The sequence below is a fragment of the Radiomyces spectabilis genome (assembly GCF_025331425.1).
Source record: "Radiomyces spectabilis strain NRRL 2753 chromosome Unknown BYT42scaffold_13, whole genome shotgun sequence".
In the NCBI taxonomy this organism is placed as follows: domain Eukaryota; kingdom Fungi; phylum Mucoromycota; class Mucoromycetes; order Mucorales; family Radiomycetaceae; genus Radiomyces; species Radiomyces spectabilis.
Window position 1 is genome coordinate 704,272 of NW_026251938.1, and position 14,545 is coordinate 718,816.

Here is a 14,545-nt window from a genome sequence, read left to right on the forward strand (position 1 = left end):
TACATGGAGTTGCGGCCATCATGTCACATATCATAAAACAGGTAGTCTAATCATAAACATGATGATAGAAATGACTTGTCAACAATTGCTCAGGGAAATTGACAGGTCGAAATTTTTTGCAGACCGCATTTTTGCCACCTAAAAAAAAAAAAAAAGACGATCAAAATTTTTCACTTGCACTCAACCTACCAAGATGAACAAGCGAAAGCAATCCGATGATGCCTGTCCGCTGTGTTCTTCGAGTCTGCAGGAGTATCGCATTGCCATTGACAGCACGTTCACCATGTGTGAAAATACAGAGGTAAGTCTCCCTCCCTGTTTGATCCATAGCAAACACGACGGGCGCAATCTAACGTTATGCTAGTGTGTCTACCCCTTTGAACAGCAGAGTCTCGACCCATTTATCAACGATCGCAGCAAAACAAAGTCTTCCGTAGATGTCCACGACCAATCACCCGAGTCTGAGCAACAGCGCGGAAAAGATCGCCCATCAGCCACGTCAACCACACCCACACATCTCAATCGCCCTGGATCGACTGGTTCCAAGCCGCCCATTGCAGTATCTCTTATTGATCCCACTCAGCCAATCTCGCAAACAAACAACGTGAATGCTGTCTCTGCGAAAAAACGTAATTTGAACGATACTGAGGTCAAACAACATTCGGAAAGCTCTGATGCGTCGTCAGTGACAGCAGACCCAGAGAAACGGCGCAGTAGGAACAATACAAAGGCGGTGAAAAAGGATACAGCAGACAAGCAACCGTCGCCATCGCCACGATCAGGAATCACCGTTCACAATACCAGCACATGGAATACCAACCCATCCTTGGGAGCAAAGAGCAACGCGAAACCAATCACTTTATGTCTACCCCCGTTGTCTACTGCCACTGTCAAACAGGCTCCAGCTGCCCCTACGGCAGCAGAATCCACCTCGTCCTCTTGCTCTCAGTCTCAGTCCCAATCTCAAGTGGCGTCCCCCGTCTCTTCAGCTGAGAATGATCCTACCACACCTCCGTACATGCCATTCATTACCACCAAATCTTGGGATACACCACCCTCGGTCGGTGTCCGATCCATTACCGATATTCTGTGGAACGATAATGAGATGATACCTTCTTATACTGCTCCTACTCCCGTCCATATTGCCACATCGTCCATCACGAATCAATCCGTCGAACGGTCACCTGTGACATCCGAACAATGCACCGATGAAAATCTCACCGACTTTTCATGGCTTGATAATCTGCACGATAACTTGAATACCAACATCATGTAACGTAGTGGGTTCCACCCGCACGTTTTTATTTCCACATCAATATGTACCATTCATCTACCTATCTGTCCCACTTTTTACATCAATCCGTTTTATACACAACCCTATTGTAACTATCCCAAAATCGCTGTCACCGAGCAGTGCATACATTACCCTTGGATGCCGGTGACCGACGAACGTTCTATTATATTATAAAAGTCACTTCTCCAAACATCTTGCATCTTCCCGTGTCAAAGGTGTAAGCCGAACATTTTGGCTGACAAATTACATCCTTAAATATGGCAGACATAGATAGCAAGTTCTTACAGTAGTATTGTGCTTTATTCTCGACTCTTACCCGGCCCTCTTATTGCTAATGTATGATCAACAGATACATTATCGATATCATCCACTAGATACAATCTAGATCCAGGGATTTTCAGCGAGCGACATTTGTGACACTAATTTCAATTTCCTCAAGGGATCATACAATTGCTATCATAAATGAGAATGGCGTTTGTTCCTATTCATTTGCAATATGCGTGTTTGTTTTGTGTCTTCTACCAGAAGTAATGATAAACTTGGAATTCGCTACAGGTGCATTAGTTACAGGTTATCATTGGGAAAACTGCTTATCTATACTCTGGCAAAATGATGGATGACGATCCCTAGTCTTTGGTTAATCGACTCCTCTTTTTGAAATATTCGCCGTGGATCGGCCGCATAAAAAGATTAAAATGGGAATTTGTTCCATCTTGTCTTTTTCCCTTTTCCATCCCCCTTGTTCATGGTAAATTTATTGACCTTGCAGTGAATCGGTCGCTCGGTCCATACCATCTCACCGTGGATGTCATAGATTCGTTTTATTCTTGTCCAGAATCGGCAGGGGAAAACACGACTAGCTAAATGGTACGATCCCTACGAAGATGACGAGAAAATCCAGCTCAAAGGCGAAGTCCATCGTCTGATTGCCATGCGCGATCAGCGTCATCAGAGTAACTTTGTCGAAGTAAGTCCATGCTGTAATAGCACTTTTGGAAGAGGCACACATACACTTACAATGCAAAATGCGATTGCTTAGTTTCGCAACTACAAAATTGTATACCGTCGTTATGCTGGCTTGTTCTTTTGTATTTGTTGCGATGTCAACGACAATGAAATGGCTTACCTAGAAGCCATTCACCTCTTTGTGGAAGTCCTTGACGCCTTTTTTGGAAACGTATCTGAGCTGGATCTAGTATTCAACTTTTACAAGGTGACGATGGGACCGATGAGGGTGAACGGGGATGGTTGCACGCTGAGCCTAACCATGTAACACAGGTTTATGCCATCTTGGACGAAGTCTTTCTTGCTGGCGAAATCGAAGAAACGAGCAAAAATGTGGTATTAACACGCTTAGACCACTTGGATAAGCTGGAATAGCCTACAGGATAGCATCGAAGACGCACCGTAGGGCTATTTCATCGTCGCTGTGTATATAGTTTTGCCTACATTATCTCCCATCGATTCGCCAACACCATCATACACTTTTTAAAGAATTACTTAATATTATTGTGCTCCATTCAATCATTATCATAAAGTAGAAAACGCGGCAATCAGACAAACCCACTGTTATTTTATAAAGTTCCTGCAGCATTTATCCGTTTTTTAAATGCATCACCGAATTGCTCGTTTCCGGAGAATCTTTTCATTCTTTTTTACATAAACATGAAAAGAACATATAAATTTGCTTTCATAATTCCTATGCCAAGTTGCTAAACTATTTGTCTTTTTGTCCTGCCATCAACCTCCAAAGAAAAAAAAAAAAGAAAAGAAGAAAACTGGGGACATCATGATCGACTCACGCTGACAGCTTGAGATGAGCGGCGCACTGCGAAAATTCGGTGGGAGCAGGTTCATTTGGAGCCCAGTCCAAAAAGACAGTCCAATCTATACGTCATACTTTAATACGCGTACCCGTCCTTTTCCAAACGAACCTCGTACGCGAGCACCTGGACAGCATAGATTGTTTCCTTTCCGACCTACAGCATGACCGTGCTCACATCTGCAAGTACGTAATCTTTCCCTTCTCATGCTTGATAATTTTACAGTTATTAGTGAAAGCTTTTTGCATCGTTTCATAAACGACTCACCGTCCTTTTTTACTTTACAGGCAGTATTATAGTGTTGCTCGATGAGCAGCAACCCGAATTGAGGGTTTATGCCCTTCAACAATTGAACTCTCTCGTCGATGAATTTTGGGCAGAAATAGCCGATTCAATAGCCAAAATGTAAAGTTCCCGAAACTGACACTAGCTAACCCGTCCATAACAACTCATCACTAACTTGGTTAACACTGATTACAGTGAAGTTTTGTACGAAGACACTTCTTTTCCACAACGAGAATTAGCCGCACTTGTCGCTTCCAAGGTACGTTCCTCAACAGTTAGAATTTGACTCTTTTTTTTTTGTCTCTCGCTAACATGGGAATGCGGCTTGGGTGTCATTTAGGTGTACTATCACTTGGGTGAATTGAACGATTCACTGACATTTGCCCTGGGTGCCGGTCAATACTTTGATCTCTCTGAGAAATCGGAATACGTGGAAACTACCATCTGTAAGCAAAACTCATTACACTCTTATGAATTCCCTCTTTTTACCCAACTTGCTAACCATGTTTTGCCGCAGCCAAATGCATTGACAAATATATCGCCCTTCGAGAAGAAGAAACCGAAGAAATTGACCCTAGATTACAAGCGGTGGTGGAACGCATGTTCCAGCGTTGCGCCGACGACGAAGAATACGAACAAGCCATTGGTATTGCATTGGAAGCTCGTCGCTTGGACGTCGTCAAGGCCATGGTCGAAAAAGGTCCCTTGAGCAAACTTTTATCCTACGTCTTGGAAGTTAGCATGACCCTCGTACAGAATCTTCAATTCCGCAACGAGGTAAATTCACCCCCTTTTGTTCATGTGATTTTAGTGGAAGCCCGAAAGATGACTAAGAGACACTGTCCATTGCATAGATGCTGCGGTTGTTGGTCAGCTTGTATCAGAACCTCGACGAACCCGATTACATCTCCATCAGTCAATGTTTGGTTCATTTGAATGATCCGGTTGGATGCACCCAGATGCTGCAACATCTTGTTGGAAAGAACCAAGAGGTAAGAAAAAATATAAAATGCGCAAATGAGTGGCCAGGTGACAGAAGGATTAATTGTCGGCTTGTTTATTGCAGCTTATGGCATATCAAATTGCTTTTGACTTGGAAGAATATGCTACCCAGGACTTTTTAGCCAAGGTGGCAAAAGAATTGCCTGATAACAATGATACGAACACGGACGATGAGGTAAGCGTGAACAAGTGGCGAAAAGTAAACTCGCGTCATTGACCAAAATATGTACTTTTTAGAGCCCCAAAACGAAAACCCCTTTTCAAAAAATTCGCTCCATCTTATCTGGTGAAGAATCCATTCGTCTGCACTTGGAATTCTTATACCGCAACAACCATACCGATTTGTTGATTTTGAAGAATACAAAGGTTTGTACAAAAGAGGGGCTCTTTCTCATGAGTGGGTGTTTCTTGGATTGGAGCACTGAATGAAAAATTTTGGTTACAGAACGCACTTGAATCCAGAAACTCCATATATCACTCGGCCGTGACCTTTGCCAATGCGTTCATGCACGCAGGCACCACCAGTGACGAATTCTTGCGCCAAAACCTTGATTGGTTGGCCAGAGCCACCAACTGGGCCAAATTCAGTGCTACCGCTGCCCTTGGTGTTATTCATAAAGTAAGTGCTAAAAAACCGGCAAGGTCATTGAATGAGTTTGTCGCGATTGACGATGATTTTGTTGTTTTCTGCTTACAGGGACAACTAGCTCAATCAATGAATTTGTTGGCTCCTTATTTGCCTCCCGAAGGTGGCTTTTCCAACAGTGCTTACTCGGAGGGCGGTTCATTGTACGCTCTTGGTCTGATTAACGCAAATCACGGTGCCGAAGTACTGGAGTATTTGCAATCGGCATTAAAGGAGGCCCAAAGCGAAGTGATTCAACACGGTGCCTGTCTTGGTCTTGGTGTTGCCGGCATGGCAACTGATAACGGAGGTAACTGGTATTCACATGTCATCTCTTGCGAATGATCATTGCTAATCCATGGTAACCATAGAGATCTACAATGATTTGAAGACCACCTTGTTCGGTGACAGCGCAGTGGCCGGTGAAGCCGCTGGCTTAGCCATGGGTTTAGTCATGTTGGGTACTGCATCGCAAGAGGCGATTGAGGAAATGCTGCAATATGCCCACGAAACTCAGCACGAAAAGATCATTCGTGGTTTGGCCGTCGGTATGTCACTCATTATGTATGGCAAGGAAGAGCAAGCCGATGGTTTGATCGATCAGTTGTTGGATGACAAGGTAAGGAAAAAGAAAAAAAAAGAGTCAACTTATAACCAACACTCACCTATTTCTGTTGTCCTCGTTGCTTAGGATTTGATCTTGCGTTATGGTGGTATTTACACCATTGCCATGGCTTACAGTGGTACAGGCAACAACAAGGCCATCCGACGATTGCTCCATGTCGCTGTCAGTGATGTGAGCGATGATGTGCGTCGAGCGGCCGTGACGGCCTTGGGTTTCATTCTCCTGCGCAACCCCAAGCAAGTCCCTCGCATTGTTCAATTGCTTTCCGAGAGTTACAACCCTCACGTCCGCTATGGTGCGACGCTCGCCCTGGGTATTTCATGCGCCGGAACCGGTGATCTGGTAAAGTGCACGCGTATGTCTCTGTGTAGCGATGGGATAGCAACTTAACTCCTTTGTTGTATTTGTTCCATTAGGACGCATTGGAATTGTTGGAACCCATGACCAAGGATCCCGTTGACTTTGTGCGCCAGGGTGCTTTCATCTCTCAAGCAATGATTCTCATTCAGCAGACAGAGAACACCAACAGCAAGATTGCGGGTGTCCGAAAGATGTACGAGAAGATCATTAGCGACAAGCACGAAGACTCGATGGCCAAATTTGGTGCCGTGTTAGCACAGGGTATCATTGATGCTGGTGAGTGGTTTGTCTTACTGACACACTAAAGTTTTGAACTTGCCGCAATATACTAATGTCCTTTCTTTTATCAAGGTGGCCGCAATATGACCATCTCTCTTGTGTCTCGAACTGGTCATGCCAACATGCCTGCCATTGTGGGTATGGCGGTGTTTACCCAGTTCTGGTACTGGCATCCCCTTACACACATGCTCAGTTTGTCCTTCACACCTACCGCCATCATTGGTATCAACGGCAACTTGGAGGTACTAAAAACAATGAATCAGGGAGAAACGGTAGCAGAGGGATGTTCATGACTAAAACATGTTTGCAATTGTTTAGGTGCCTAAATTCGATTTTATCTCGAATGCCAAGCCCTCTCTATTCGCGTATCCTCCTGCTTTGAAACCTCCATCTGCTGCTGTGGTAGAAAAGGTGAGTGTAGTTCTATGCCTTTTTCATTTTGGATATTTTCATTGTTTTGTTGTGGCGCATTAACCGAGAGATGAATTAGGTGGCTACGGCTGTATTATCGACCACCGCAAAAGCTAAAGCGCGAGCGAAAAAGTCAGAAAAGGAAAAAGATGATCATATGGATGTTGACAAGGAAGAGTCACCAAAGGAGGAGAAGAAGGATGAAGTCAAGGATGAACGAAAAGGAAAGAAGCGAAAAGAAGAAAACTTTGAAGTCTTAGAAAATATGGCTCGCGTTGTTCCCGCTCAATTGAAGCACATCACATTCAAAGAAGATTCCAGATACGTGCCTATCAAGAAGGGAAGCGTAGGCGGTATCATGCTGATGCACGATAGACGACCTGACGAAGAGGAAGAACTGATCCGTCCCAGTGCACCAACATTAGGTAAGTAACAGTAGCACTCGCGTTAGCATCACTCTCTGAGAATTTTCGCTCATTCCAATCTTAGATTCGTCCGGTGCTGGAGGTGCGGAAGAGGAAGCTCCACCATTTGAACCATTCGAGTATCCCTTTGAAGACTAATCTGTAAAAAAAAAATGCCATTTCTGAAGCAAGCATAATCATTATTTGGCCACTGAATTGTTCTTGTTCGATCTCTTTTCGTTTTTATTTCAATATTGTCTCTTTTTTTTTCTTTTCTTCGTTTTTTTTACTGTGCGAATTCGAAAAAAAAGGAATGCATGGATTTCCTTCCTGTAACAGTTGTGGACTTTTGTATTTCTGCGCGAATGAAGGTTCCTTCAATTGCAAATTGCGGTTACACTCTGCTTCTGCAAGCACTTTTTGATAAGCTTACAACACAGTTTCATGAGGCGTTACACAAATAGATGTATTATTCCAAGCAATCCAAAAGGCTGTGTGGCTGATACGTGATTCTTCTTTACTGAGCGATCATATCAAACGTCCTTTTATGCTTGTTGCTGATAGAACATTTGGAGTTGCATGCTTAATAGATCATTGAGCAGATTTCTCTGTTTGACACTCAGTCCCAGCATTTTGAATTGCTTTGTCAGAGATCGGCAGATTAGCAAATATGATAATGCGGGTATTCAATGATAAGGATATGGGCTACCTTGTTTCATCCGTGATGTGAATGTTTTAGGAATAATCATATAATGAAAAAGCTCTGAACAATGACAAAATGGTTATGGTTGCTTCTGTTTCTTGTCATATAGTATACAATAGTTTATAAAACGTTGGAAGCATTAAGAGAGAATAAGGGCATCCACATTTCAGTGTACTTGGTATGTGCTCCTTAAGGGACCATGTCTGAGTAAACGAAACGATATAACACGACATCATCTACGTTTGGGTGCACGGACTGCGGGTAAGTTTAACCTAAGCATGATGAAGTGACAAGGAACGTTTGAAGCCCACAAGTAAAAATTGCCACTGGGTTGCATGGCTTATAGGTAGTTCCCGTTTGGGCGGGTATCCGGCTTTGGAAATCCCAACTGTCACATAGTTTATATATGCCGATGCAAAGTGGGCAATTCACAACAGCGCCCAGTTCTGTTTACGACAGTTGGTTGCAGGAAAGGAACTTTTTCTGCATCCTGTACATGAAATATCGTTCTCTGTATTAGGGGCCGTCAATCTCAAAGTAGCCAGTTGTTCAGTGTTTCCTATATCGACGCAGCCTTCCACGCCGATGAAAAGGTTAGGATGGGTCATGCATAGATTATGTTTATTTTATAGCAAATTAAAGTGAACCATGGGAAAAATTACAGAGACAACTGCATTCCCATTGCATATTTTGCAACACCCAACGTGGGATCGGGGCTAATTGGATGACGATGTATGCTTTTATTTGCAGACAACATTTTCGGTGTGCTTTTATTCGCTTAACGTTTTAAAAGTGATGTCTATATCGATTTTCTATACGGGTCTGTTGTACCTGTCAAGTTTCCTATTTTTGATCGATGCTGCGGCCATCCGGTCACCCAAGGTTCAAGTTTCCCAATACGATCAGCGTCTGACGCTTCGATATTACGAACCCAAATTATGTGACACCAACGTAGTGCAGGTAAACGAAGCAAGTGCCGCTTACGTAGACTCCTTTCGATTCATTCGATTCATCAACTATAGTACTCGGGCTACATGGATATAGGCCAAGATGAACATTTCTTCTTTTGGTTCTTTGAAAGCCAACAAAATCCTGAAAGTGCTCCGGTCACATTATGGTTGAATGGCGGTCCCGGTTGTTCCAGTATGATGTAAGCGGGGGGAATCTATCGACGGGTCTTGACTCAATTGCATTGGCTGAACAAAGAACTACATGTAGTGGTTTATGGCAAGAAACCGGGCCATGTAGTCTATCACAAAATGGCACGACCGCGACATTGAACCCGTACAGCTGGACACGGTACAGCAATATGATTTTTCTGGATCAGGTGAATGATAACTGTATCCGGAATGCCACCGCAACTCGATGACTAACAGATAGCATTCTCAATTGGATGAATAGCCTGTTGGTACGGGATTCTCGTACGGAGCACGTAAAACCTTTAGCACCGAAGAAACGGCGATAAAAGTGTACGAATTCCTCCAACTATTTTACGAGGTGTTCCCGAAGTACAAGCCATTGCCATTTACCATTTTCGGTGAATCGTATGGAGGTCATTATGTCCCAAGCTACGCGAATTACATCGTCAAGCAAAACAACGCTATCCAAAAAGGCCATCCAAGCAAATTCAACTATATTATTCCGATTGAATCCATCGGTATCGGCAACGGATGGACCGATCCTTTGATCCAATAGTACGTTAGCCTTGTATTTTGCAACAAGAAGGAAAGACACCAAAAGGTTAAACACAACCCTCTGGTTTTTTTATAGTTACTATTATCCGCAAATGGCGTGCGAATCCCAATGTGAGTGAAAATCCAGTGGTAGATAGTGAAGTAGTATTTGACGCGGGGTAACGTGAATGAATCTGTTTTTAGATGGCGCCGTACTTCCTCAAGAGACATGCGATTTGATGAGGAGAAATTATCCTGAATGTGCCAACCTAAGTAAGCATGGGATACTGGATCCGTTGAGTCCCGCCTTCACACCTGACGCTTTTTTCTTTCCTTCTCACTTTGCCATCAGTTAAGAAATGCGAGGCCACGGGTACGAATTCGGACTGCATTGCTGCCGAGAAATACTGTCAGAACAATGTGGAGTTGCATTATTATTCGTCTGGCAAGAGCTTTTATGACGTTCGTCGAGGCGCCAACGATATTGTATATCCTGATGACTATGTCAAATTTCTCAATACACCAGAGACACGCCATTTAATCGGGGCACGCACAGGTTATGAAGAATGTCCCACTGAACCCGTAAGTTGAACAGAAGAACTTGGAAGCCTACCGTCTCACATGCTTATTCAACCTCGTGAAAATAGGCCAGTAATTTCGGTCAAACCGGTGACAAGTAAGTTTCACGTCGAAGACAAGTGTGTCACATCAACGTTGCCTTGACATTTAAAAAAAAAAAAAATCCATAGTATTCGCACGTTTTCACCGGCAATTTCGGATCTTTTGAATTCCGGTGTTCGCGTTCTGGTTTATGCTGGGGATGCTGATTACATTTGCAATTGGGTAAGAATGGGTGCGCATTAGGTTCCTTCACAAATACATTTACTCACATACGCACTTGCCCGTCTCCCTTTTATTCCTGACACAATACAGTATGGTAATTACGCGTGGACAATGCAACTGCAATGGCAGCAGAGCCCGGCATTCCGTGCAGCCTCGTTAAATGCATGGAATTTCCAAGGAAAACAAGTGGGTCAGGTCCAGTATGGAGGTGATTTAACGTTTTTACGCATTTACGATGCGGGACACGAGGTATATGGAATATTTTGACGTAAAGTAACTGCAGGCACTGACGATGTATGGGGGGTTGATAGGTCCCATTTTCGCAGCCAGCGCCGGCGCTGGAGATGTTCCGTAAATGGCTGCACAGAGAAAGCTTTCATGCATGAAAGGGATAAAGAAGCTTGTCAATTCTTTTTTTCATATTGTGAAAGGGGAGACGATTCAAAAATGGGCAGTTTTTCTTTCGTGCCCCTTTATTGCAACTGCATAGAGTCAAATACATGATTAGATCATACCGCAGCCAATCTTTGTGTTTTAGAATGAAATTCATATTTTGTAACAATTCATTTATTCCAGTTTTTTCCAATGAATTGTATAATTTTGCCATCATATCTGTTTTGTTATCCTCATGTAACGATAGCAACACTAATCAACACATGATGACAGACATGTTTTTTTTAGGCAAAGAAGGGTGACACTTGTTTCATCACTTTCAAGATCCGCATTCCATCTTGGATGTTCTACGACCTTTCCGTAAGCAACCCGCGGTTATGTAGGAAAAAGAAAGACCCCTCTAGCGCCTTTCAAAAATATAAATATAGCTAATTGATGTGTCACAGAGATGCTGGTTCTGCTGGTAGTTCATACAGTGGTTATTTTATTATTTAGCGTTGGTTGGGTCTTGGCCTGGTGCTGTTTAGTGCGCTGCATGATCGGACTAAAGGAAAATTCGTTTTAAACGCGCGATAGGAAAAGGAGAGACACGAAAAAAAACCAGCTCAATGCCACCATGGAATGCATGGATGTTGACACTGCTGCTGCTGCATTGCTTTCTAATGGTAAACTGAAACTGTCATGGAGAAAAAGTAATATAAACATGGAGTAAAGAGAAATAGAAAAAGAAAAATTATTGGTCAGCTCCTCCCTCACAGATCATGCAAGCGCAGCACGCGGTCGCACTGCCGCACAGTACATTACATTTTGGGACTCAAACAGGTTTTTGCTTCACACTCTTATGAATGACAGATTGATGCTGCATGGACTTTTCTGCACGCCGTTATGCCAGTTTGTGTGGTCAATGGTTGAAAAGAGAGGATTTAAACAGTCTTTATTAAAAATACAATGATGTGATTGCGTTGCTTGGCGGGGTTTTCTTTACCGTGTTTCTGCAGATTCACCACAGAACGATCGGAGAGAAACCCTTGAACGATGATCGGAAGATGTTCGGATGATAATGGCGTAATGTGGTACCTTGCACAACGGGTGTCATGATCTCGATGTGGGCCCGATAAGATGAATGAATTCGTCAGTAGGATACGATAGTGTGATTCATCCAGCATTGGACAAGTTCACTTGCATCGTTTTTTTTGGGGGGACATGCATGATCTCAATGAAAAATGCACTACGATATTTTTGTCGAAACTTGGTTTATTTGATTGGTGGAGATTGAATTCAAACGCCAGCAGACGATTCCATCAATGAATGAACATGGGAAAGGAAAGGGAGGGGGAAAAAAATGAGCCTCGTTTTATTTTTTCGAAAAAGCAAGTCATATGACAAGAAAAAGGCAAAAGAAACATAAACCAGATGTTTCTCATGAGATGTATAGACGGTAAATGAAGGGAAAGAAATTTACAAGTGCTTTTGTTTTCATGGCTGGCAGGATCTTCAACAAAGCAAGGAAACCGCGACTGGGGGACCACTCGATATAGAGAGAGGGAAATGGAGGATAAATAAAGGGGGCCAAAAAGCGCGAGTTTTTGTATGTACAAAGTTTATCAATTTTTTTTTGCTGCCGTTTTGGTTGTTGATGTTGTTGTTGTTTACACAGTGATGGTAACTTGATGGTTATTAAGCCGTGGTCGCTTTACCAAAGAACTTTTCTGGTCCACCGCGGAATTGAGCACGACCTTCATGAACCAAAGGACTGGCAGCTAAATCGGCATCAAACACAGGCAGAGCCAACGTGGTCATGGTGTGAAGGACGAGAATCAAACAGGCTAAAAGTACAATAAAGTTGGATGCAGCCATAGTACAGTGAATGATATCGATAAGAAAAAAGTGAGGATGGAAAGGGAAACCGGCGGCACTAAGCGCTGATATTTATATGCATTGGGCTCAGAAAAAAAAAGGGTTGTCGGATGACCTCATGTTTTCGATTTGGGTGCACACACCCAAAACAGTCGATGCCGCTGGTGCTTCCCACGTGGAATCCAAAGAACAACAAAAGCCCTCTCTATTTTTTTTTTTCACGGTAATTTTTCTCCGCATTTCCCGCTGTCTGATTCATTCATCCATCGATTCATTATGCTAAATTTGGCTCAATTCACTCTACCATAACAACGGTCTCCTCGTGATACTATTTCCATGGATTCCCCTCCAGCAAATAATCCATGCGTCTATTCCATTGCAAGGCAGGGGGGAAGGACAAACAAGAAACATGAATTATCATGGACAACATATTTTTTTTGGTCTCTTTCAAGAATCGGGTATGGCAACCTTTTTGCGTGTTTTTTTTAATGTTTCGTGTTTTATATATTCTAGATCTTTATGCTTGAGTGGCCTCATCGGCCTTTTTGTAGTTCTTGAAAAACGCATCGCGGTGTTCCTTTCGCTCTTCGGGTGTGTGGTCCACAAGAGCACCCTTGAGTTGACCTGAATATTCGTATGCGAACATCGTACCACCAATACCAGCACACGCAGCACACATCTTGGCAATCGAATGCGCTGCAATAAAAACAACCATAAATATCTTGGAATTAAAAAAAAAAAAATGTTCGTTCCAACTTACTCTTGACACCGGCCAACAGGCCTGCTGCACAACCACCAACGGCGGCGTTGACGGCGTCGTCTTCTCCACGAATGTTTCTGCTGGCGCATTCACCAATCGTAAAAATACCACCCATGGCAGCTACACGGAATGCGTCATTAGCTTCAATCGTCAAAAGCAACCAAGAAATGCATAACGTCGCGAAAATAAAAAAGAAGCAAATTACCGAAGAATGCAATGGTGCCACCTGTTCGGGTGAACACGCCTTTGGCACCTTCTGTGTGTTTTTGTACAGTGTTCTGCATGGCCGATACCACCAAGCCAAGACCACCGGAAATAGCCGCCGTCTTTCCAGCGTCAGCAATGCAATCTTTCTGTGCGGTCATTATCTGCAAAGGAAAAAAGAGGAGTGGGGAGGATGTGGATCGTCAAATAAAGGGCAAATGTCCCAAGGCGTGAGTGAAATAGACCGAATTTTGACTTTTTTTTTTTTTGTTTTGCCTGGTTTGCAGGCTTTCACCCAATGGGCTGGGCCTTAACCTCAACTACGTCACCCGTGAGTTGCCTTTTTTGGAAACTCCAGTTTCTCACCTTGATTTTATGGTTTCAAGGTGAGTTTGGCTTGGCGCGAAAGAAGGTTCTCAAACCATATATCTATATAATTAAAATCTTTGAAAAATTAGCGATTTTGTAAATCACATGATCTACACTAAGTTATCAAGACCTGTTAAACCTTTTTTTCATCTTTCAACCATGCCTCGCTGCCCACTTTCACGATAATAGGCGAAACAATCAGCAGCAAGATGCCGTTTGCGCCAGTTGTGGTCAAACAGAGCATCGTCGCCGTTCACATAAAATGTGAGTGGAGCTCTTTTTTGAAGAAAGGTGATTGACGATACGACGATCTGGTGTTTTGTAGCATCATTTAATTTGGGCTATCTGTCAGTTATACTGTATATGCCCTTTCATTCTCTTCAGTAATCGAATGATACATGGAGCAGATATGCTTCGATCTGTGTAGCTCATCATTCATGCATCAGTGAGGTGACTATTGTTTCATCCATGGAAAATCACATATTTTTGTCCGAATTTTTTCTTCTTCTTTAGTTTTGCATCTCTTCTGTTTGCCTGGAAATCCCTCACTATCATTGCATCCATCATCCATCATCCAGACTATGGCGTGTATCTGATCCGGTCGATTCGATTATTATGAAAAAAGGTACCTTTTG

At 43.1% G+C, this 14,545-nt stretch overlaps 7 protein-coding genes across 7 annotated transcripts; 5 read left to right on the plus strand and 2 right to left on the minus strand.

Moving 5' to 3' along the window:
* The first annotated feature begins 126 nt into the window (after nt 1-126).
* BYT42DRAFT_607876 (uncharacterized protein) lies at nt 127-1,729 on the plus strand. The gene is made up of 2 exons (XM_051571184.1): nt 127-301; nt 365-1,729. Exons 1-2 carry the CDS (start codon nt 194-196, stop codon nt 1,274-1,276), a joined length of 1,020 nt encoding a protein of 339 aa, XP_051419721.1. The 5' UTR covers nt 127-193; the 3' UTR covers nt 1,277-1,729.
* Nucleotides 1,730-2,018: 289 nt separating this feature from the next.
* On the plus strand, nt 2,019-3,109 carry BYT42DRAFT_584608 (AP complex, mu/sigma subunit). The gene is made up of 4 exons (XM_051569893.1): nt 2,019-2,042; nt 2,109-2,261; nt 2,334-2,507; nt 2,573-3,109. Exons 1-4 carry the CDS (start codon nt 2,040-2,042, stop codon nt 2,672-2,674), a joined length of 432 nt encoding a protein of 143 aa, XP_051419722.1. The 5' UTR covers nt 2,019-2,039; the 3' UTR covers nt 2,675-3,109.
* Nucleotides 3,110-3,228: 119 nt separating this feature from the next.
* On the plus strand, nt 3,229-7,522 carry BYT42DRAFT_584614 (armadillo-type protein). The gene is made up of 17 exons (XM_051569894.1): nt 3,229-3,302; nt 3,405-3,522; nt 3,598-3,661; nt 3,743-3,848; nt 3,920-4,179; nt 4,257-4,394; nt 4,469-4,579; nt 4,642-4,770; nt 4,850-5,023; nt 5,102-5,339; nt 5,401-5,648; nt 5,721-5,996; nt 6,071-6,290; nt 6,366-6,535; nt 6,612-6,704; nt 6,784-7,129; nt 7,194-7,522. The coding sequence occupies exons 1-17, from the start codon at nt 3,281-3,283 to the stop codon at nt 7,265-7,267; spliced, it is 2,787 nt and encodes a 928-aa protein (XP_051419723.1). The 5' UTR covers nt 3,229-3,280; the 3' UTR covers nt 7,268-7,522.
* Nucleotides 7,523-8,726: 1,204 nt separating this feature from the next.
* BYT42DRAFT_521453 (carboxypeptidase S1) lies at nt 8,727-11,008 on the plus strand. Its single transcript, XM_051565279.1, has 11 exons — nt 8,727-8,771; nt 8,834-8,961; nt 9,030-9,138; nt 9,213-9,505; nt 9,582-9,616; nt 9,689-9,757; nt 9,837-10,066; nt 10,132-10,160; nt 10,234-10,327; nt 10,418-10,576; nt 10,639-11,008. The coding sequence occupies exons 2-11, from the start codon at nt 8,846-8,848 to the stop codon at nt 10,711-10,713; spliced, it is 1,209 nt and encodes a 402-aa protein (XP_051419724.1). The 5' UTR covers nt 8,727-8,771; nt 8,834-8,845; the 3' UTR covers nt 10,714-11,008.
* A 1,361-nt stretch (nt 11,009-12,369) lies between these two features.
* On the minus strand, nt 12,370-12,577 carry BYT42DRAFT_617500 (uncharacterized protein; the record flags this gene model as incomplete). The annotated part of the gene is made up of 2 exons (XM_051572191.1): nt 12,370-12,386; nt 12,418-12,577. The coding sequence occupies 2 exons, from the start codon at nt 12,575-12,577 to the stop codon at nt 12,370-12,372; spliced, it is 177 nt and encodes a 58-aa protein (XP_051419725.1).
* Nucleotides 12,578-12,816: 239 nt separating this feature from the next.
* BYT42DRAFT_584629 (uncharacterized protein) lies at nt 12,817-13,848 on the minus strand. The gene is made up of 3 exons (XM_051569895.1): nt 13,543-13,848; nt 13,338-13,457; nt 12,817-13,273 (listed from the first exon to the last, which is right to left on the minus strand). Exons 1-3 carry the CDS (start codon nt 13,700-13,702, stop codon nt 13,095-13,097), a joined length of 459 nt encoding a protein of 152 aa, XP_051419726.1. The 5' UTR covers nt 13,703-13,848; the 3' UTR covers nt 12,817-13,094.
* BYT42DRAFT_584630 (uncharacterized protein) lies at nt 13,840-14,174 on the plus strand (the record flags this gene model as incomplete). The annotated part of the gene is made up of 2 exons (XM_051569896.1): nt 13,840-13,927; nt 14,039-14,174. Coding segments are annotated over 2 exons (224 nt in total), but the record flags the coding sequence as incomplete, so codon positions are not given.
* Between the last annotated feature and the right edge of the window lie 371 nt (nt 14,175-14,545).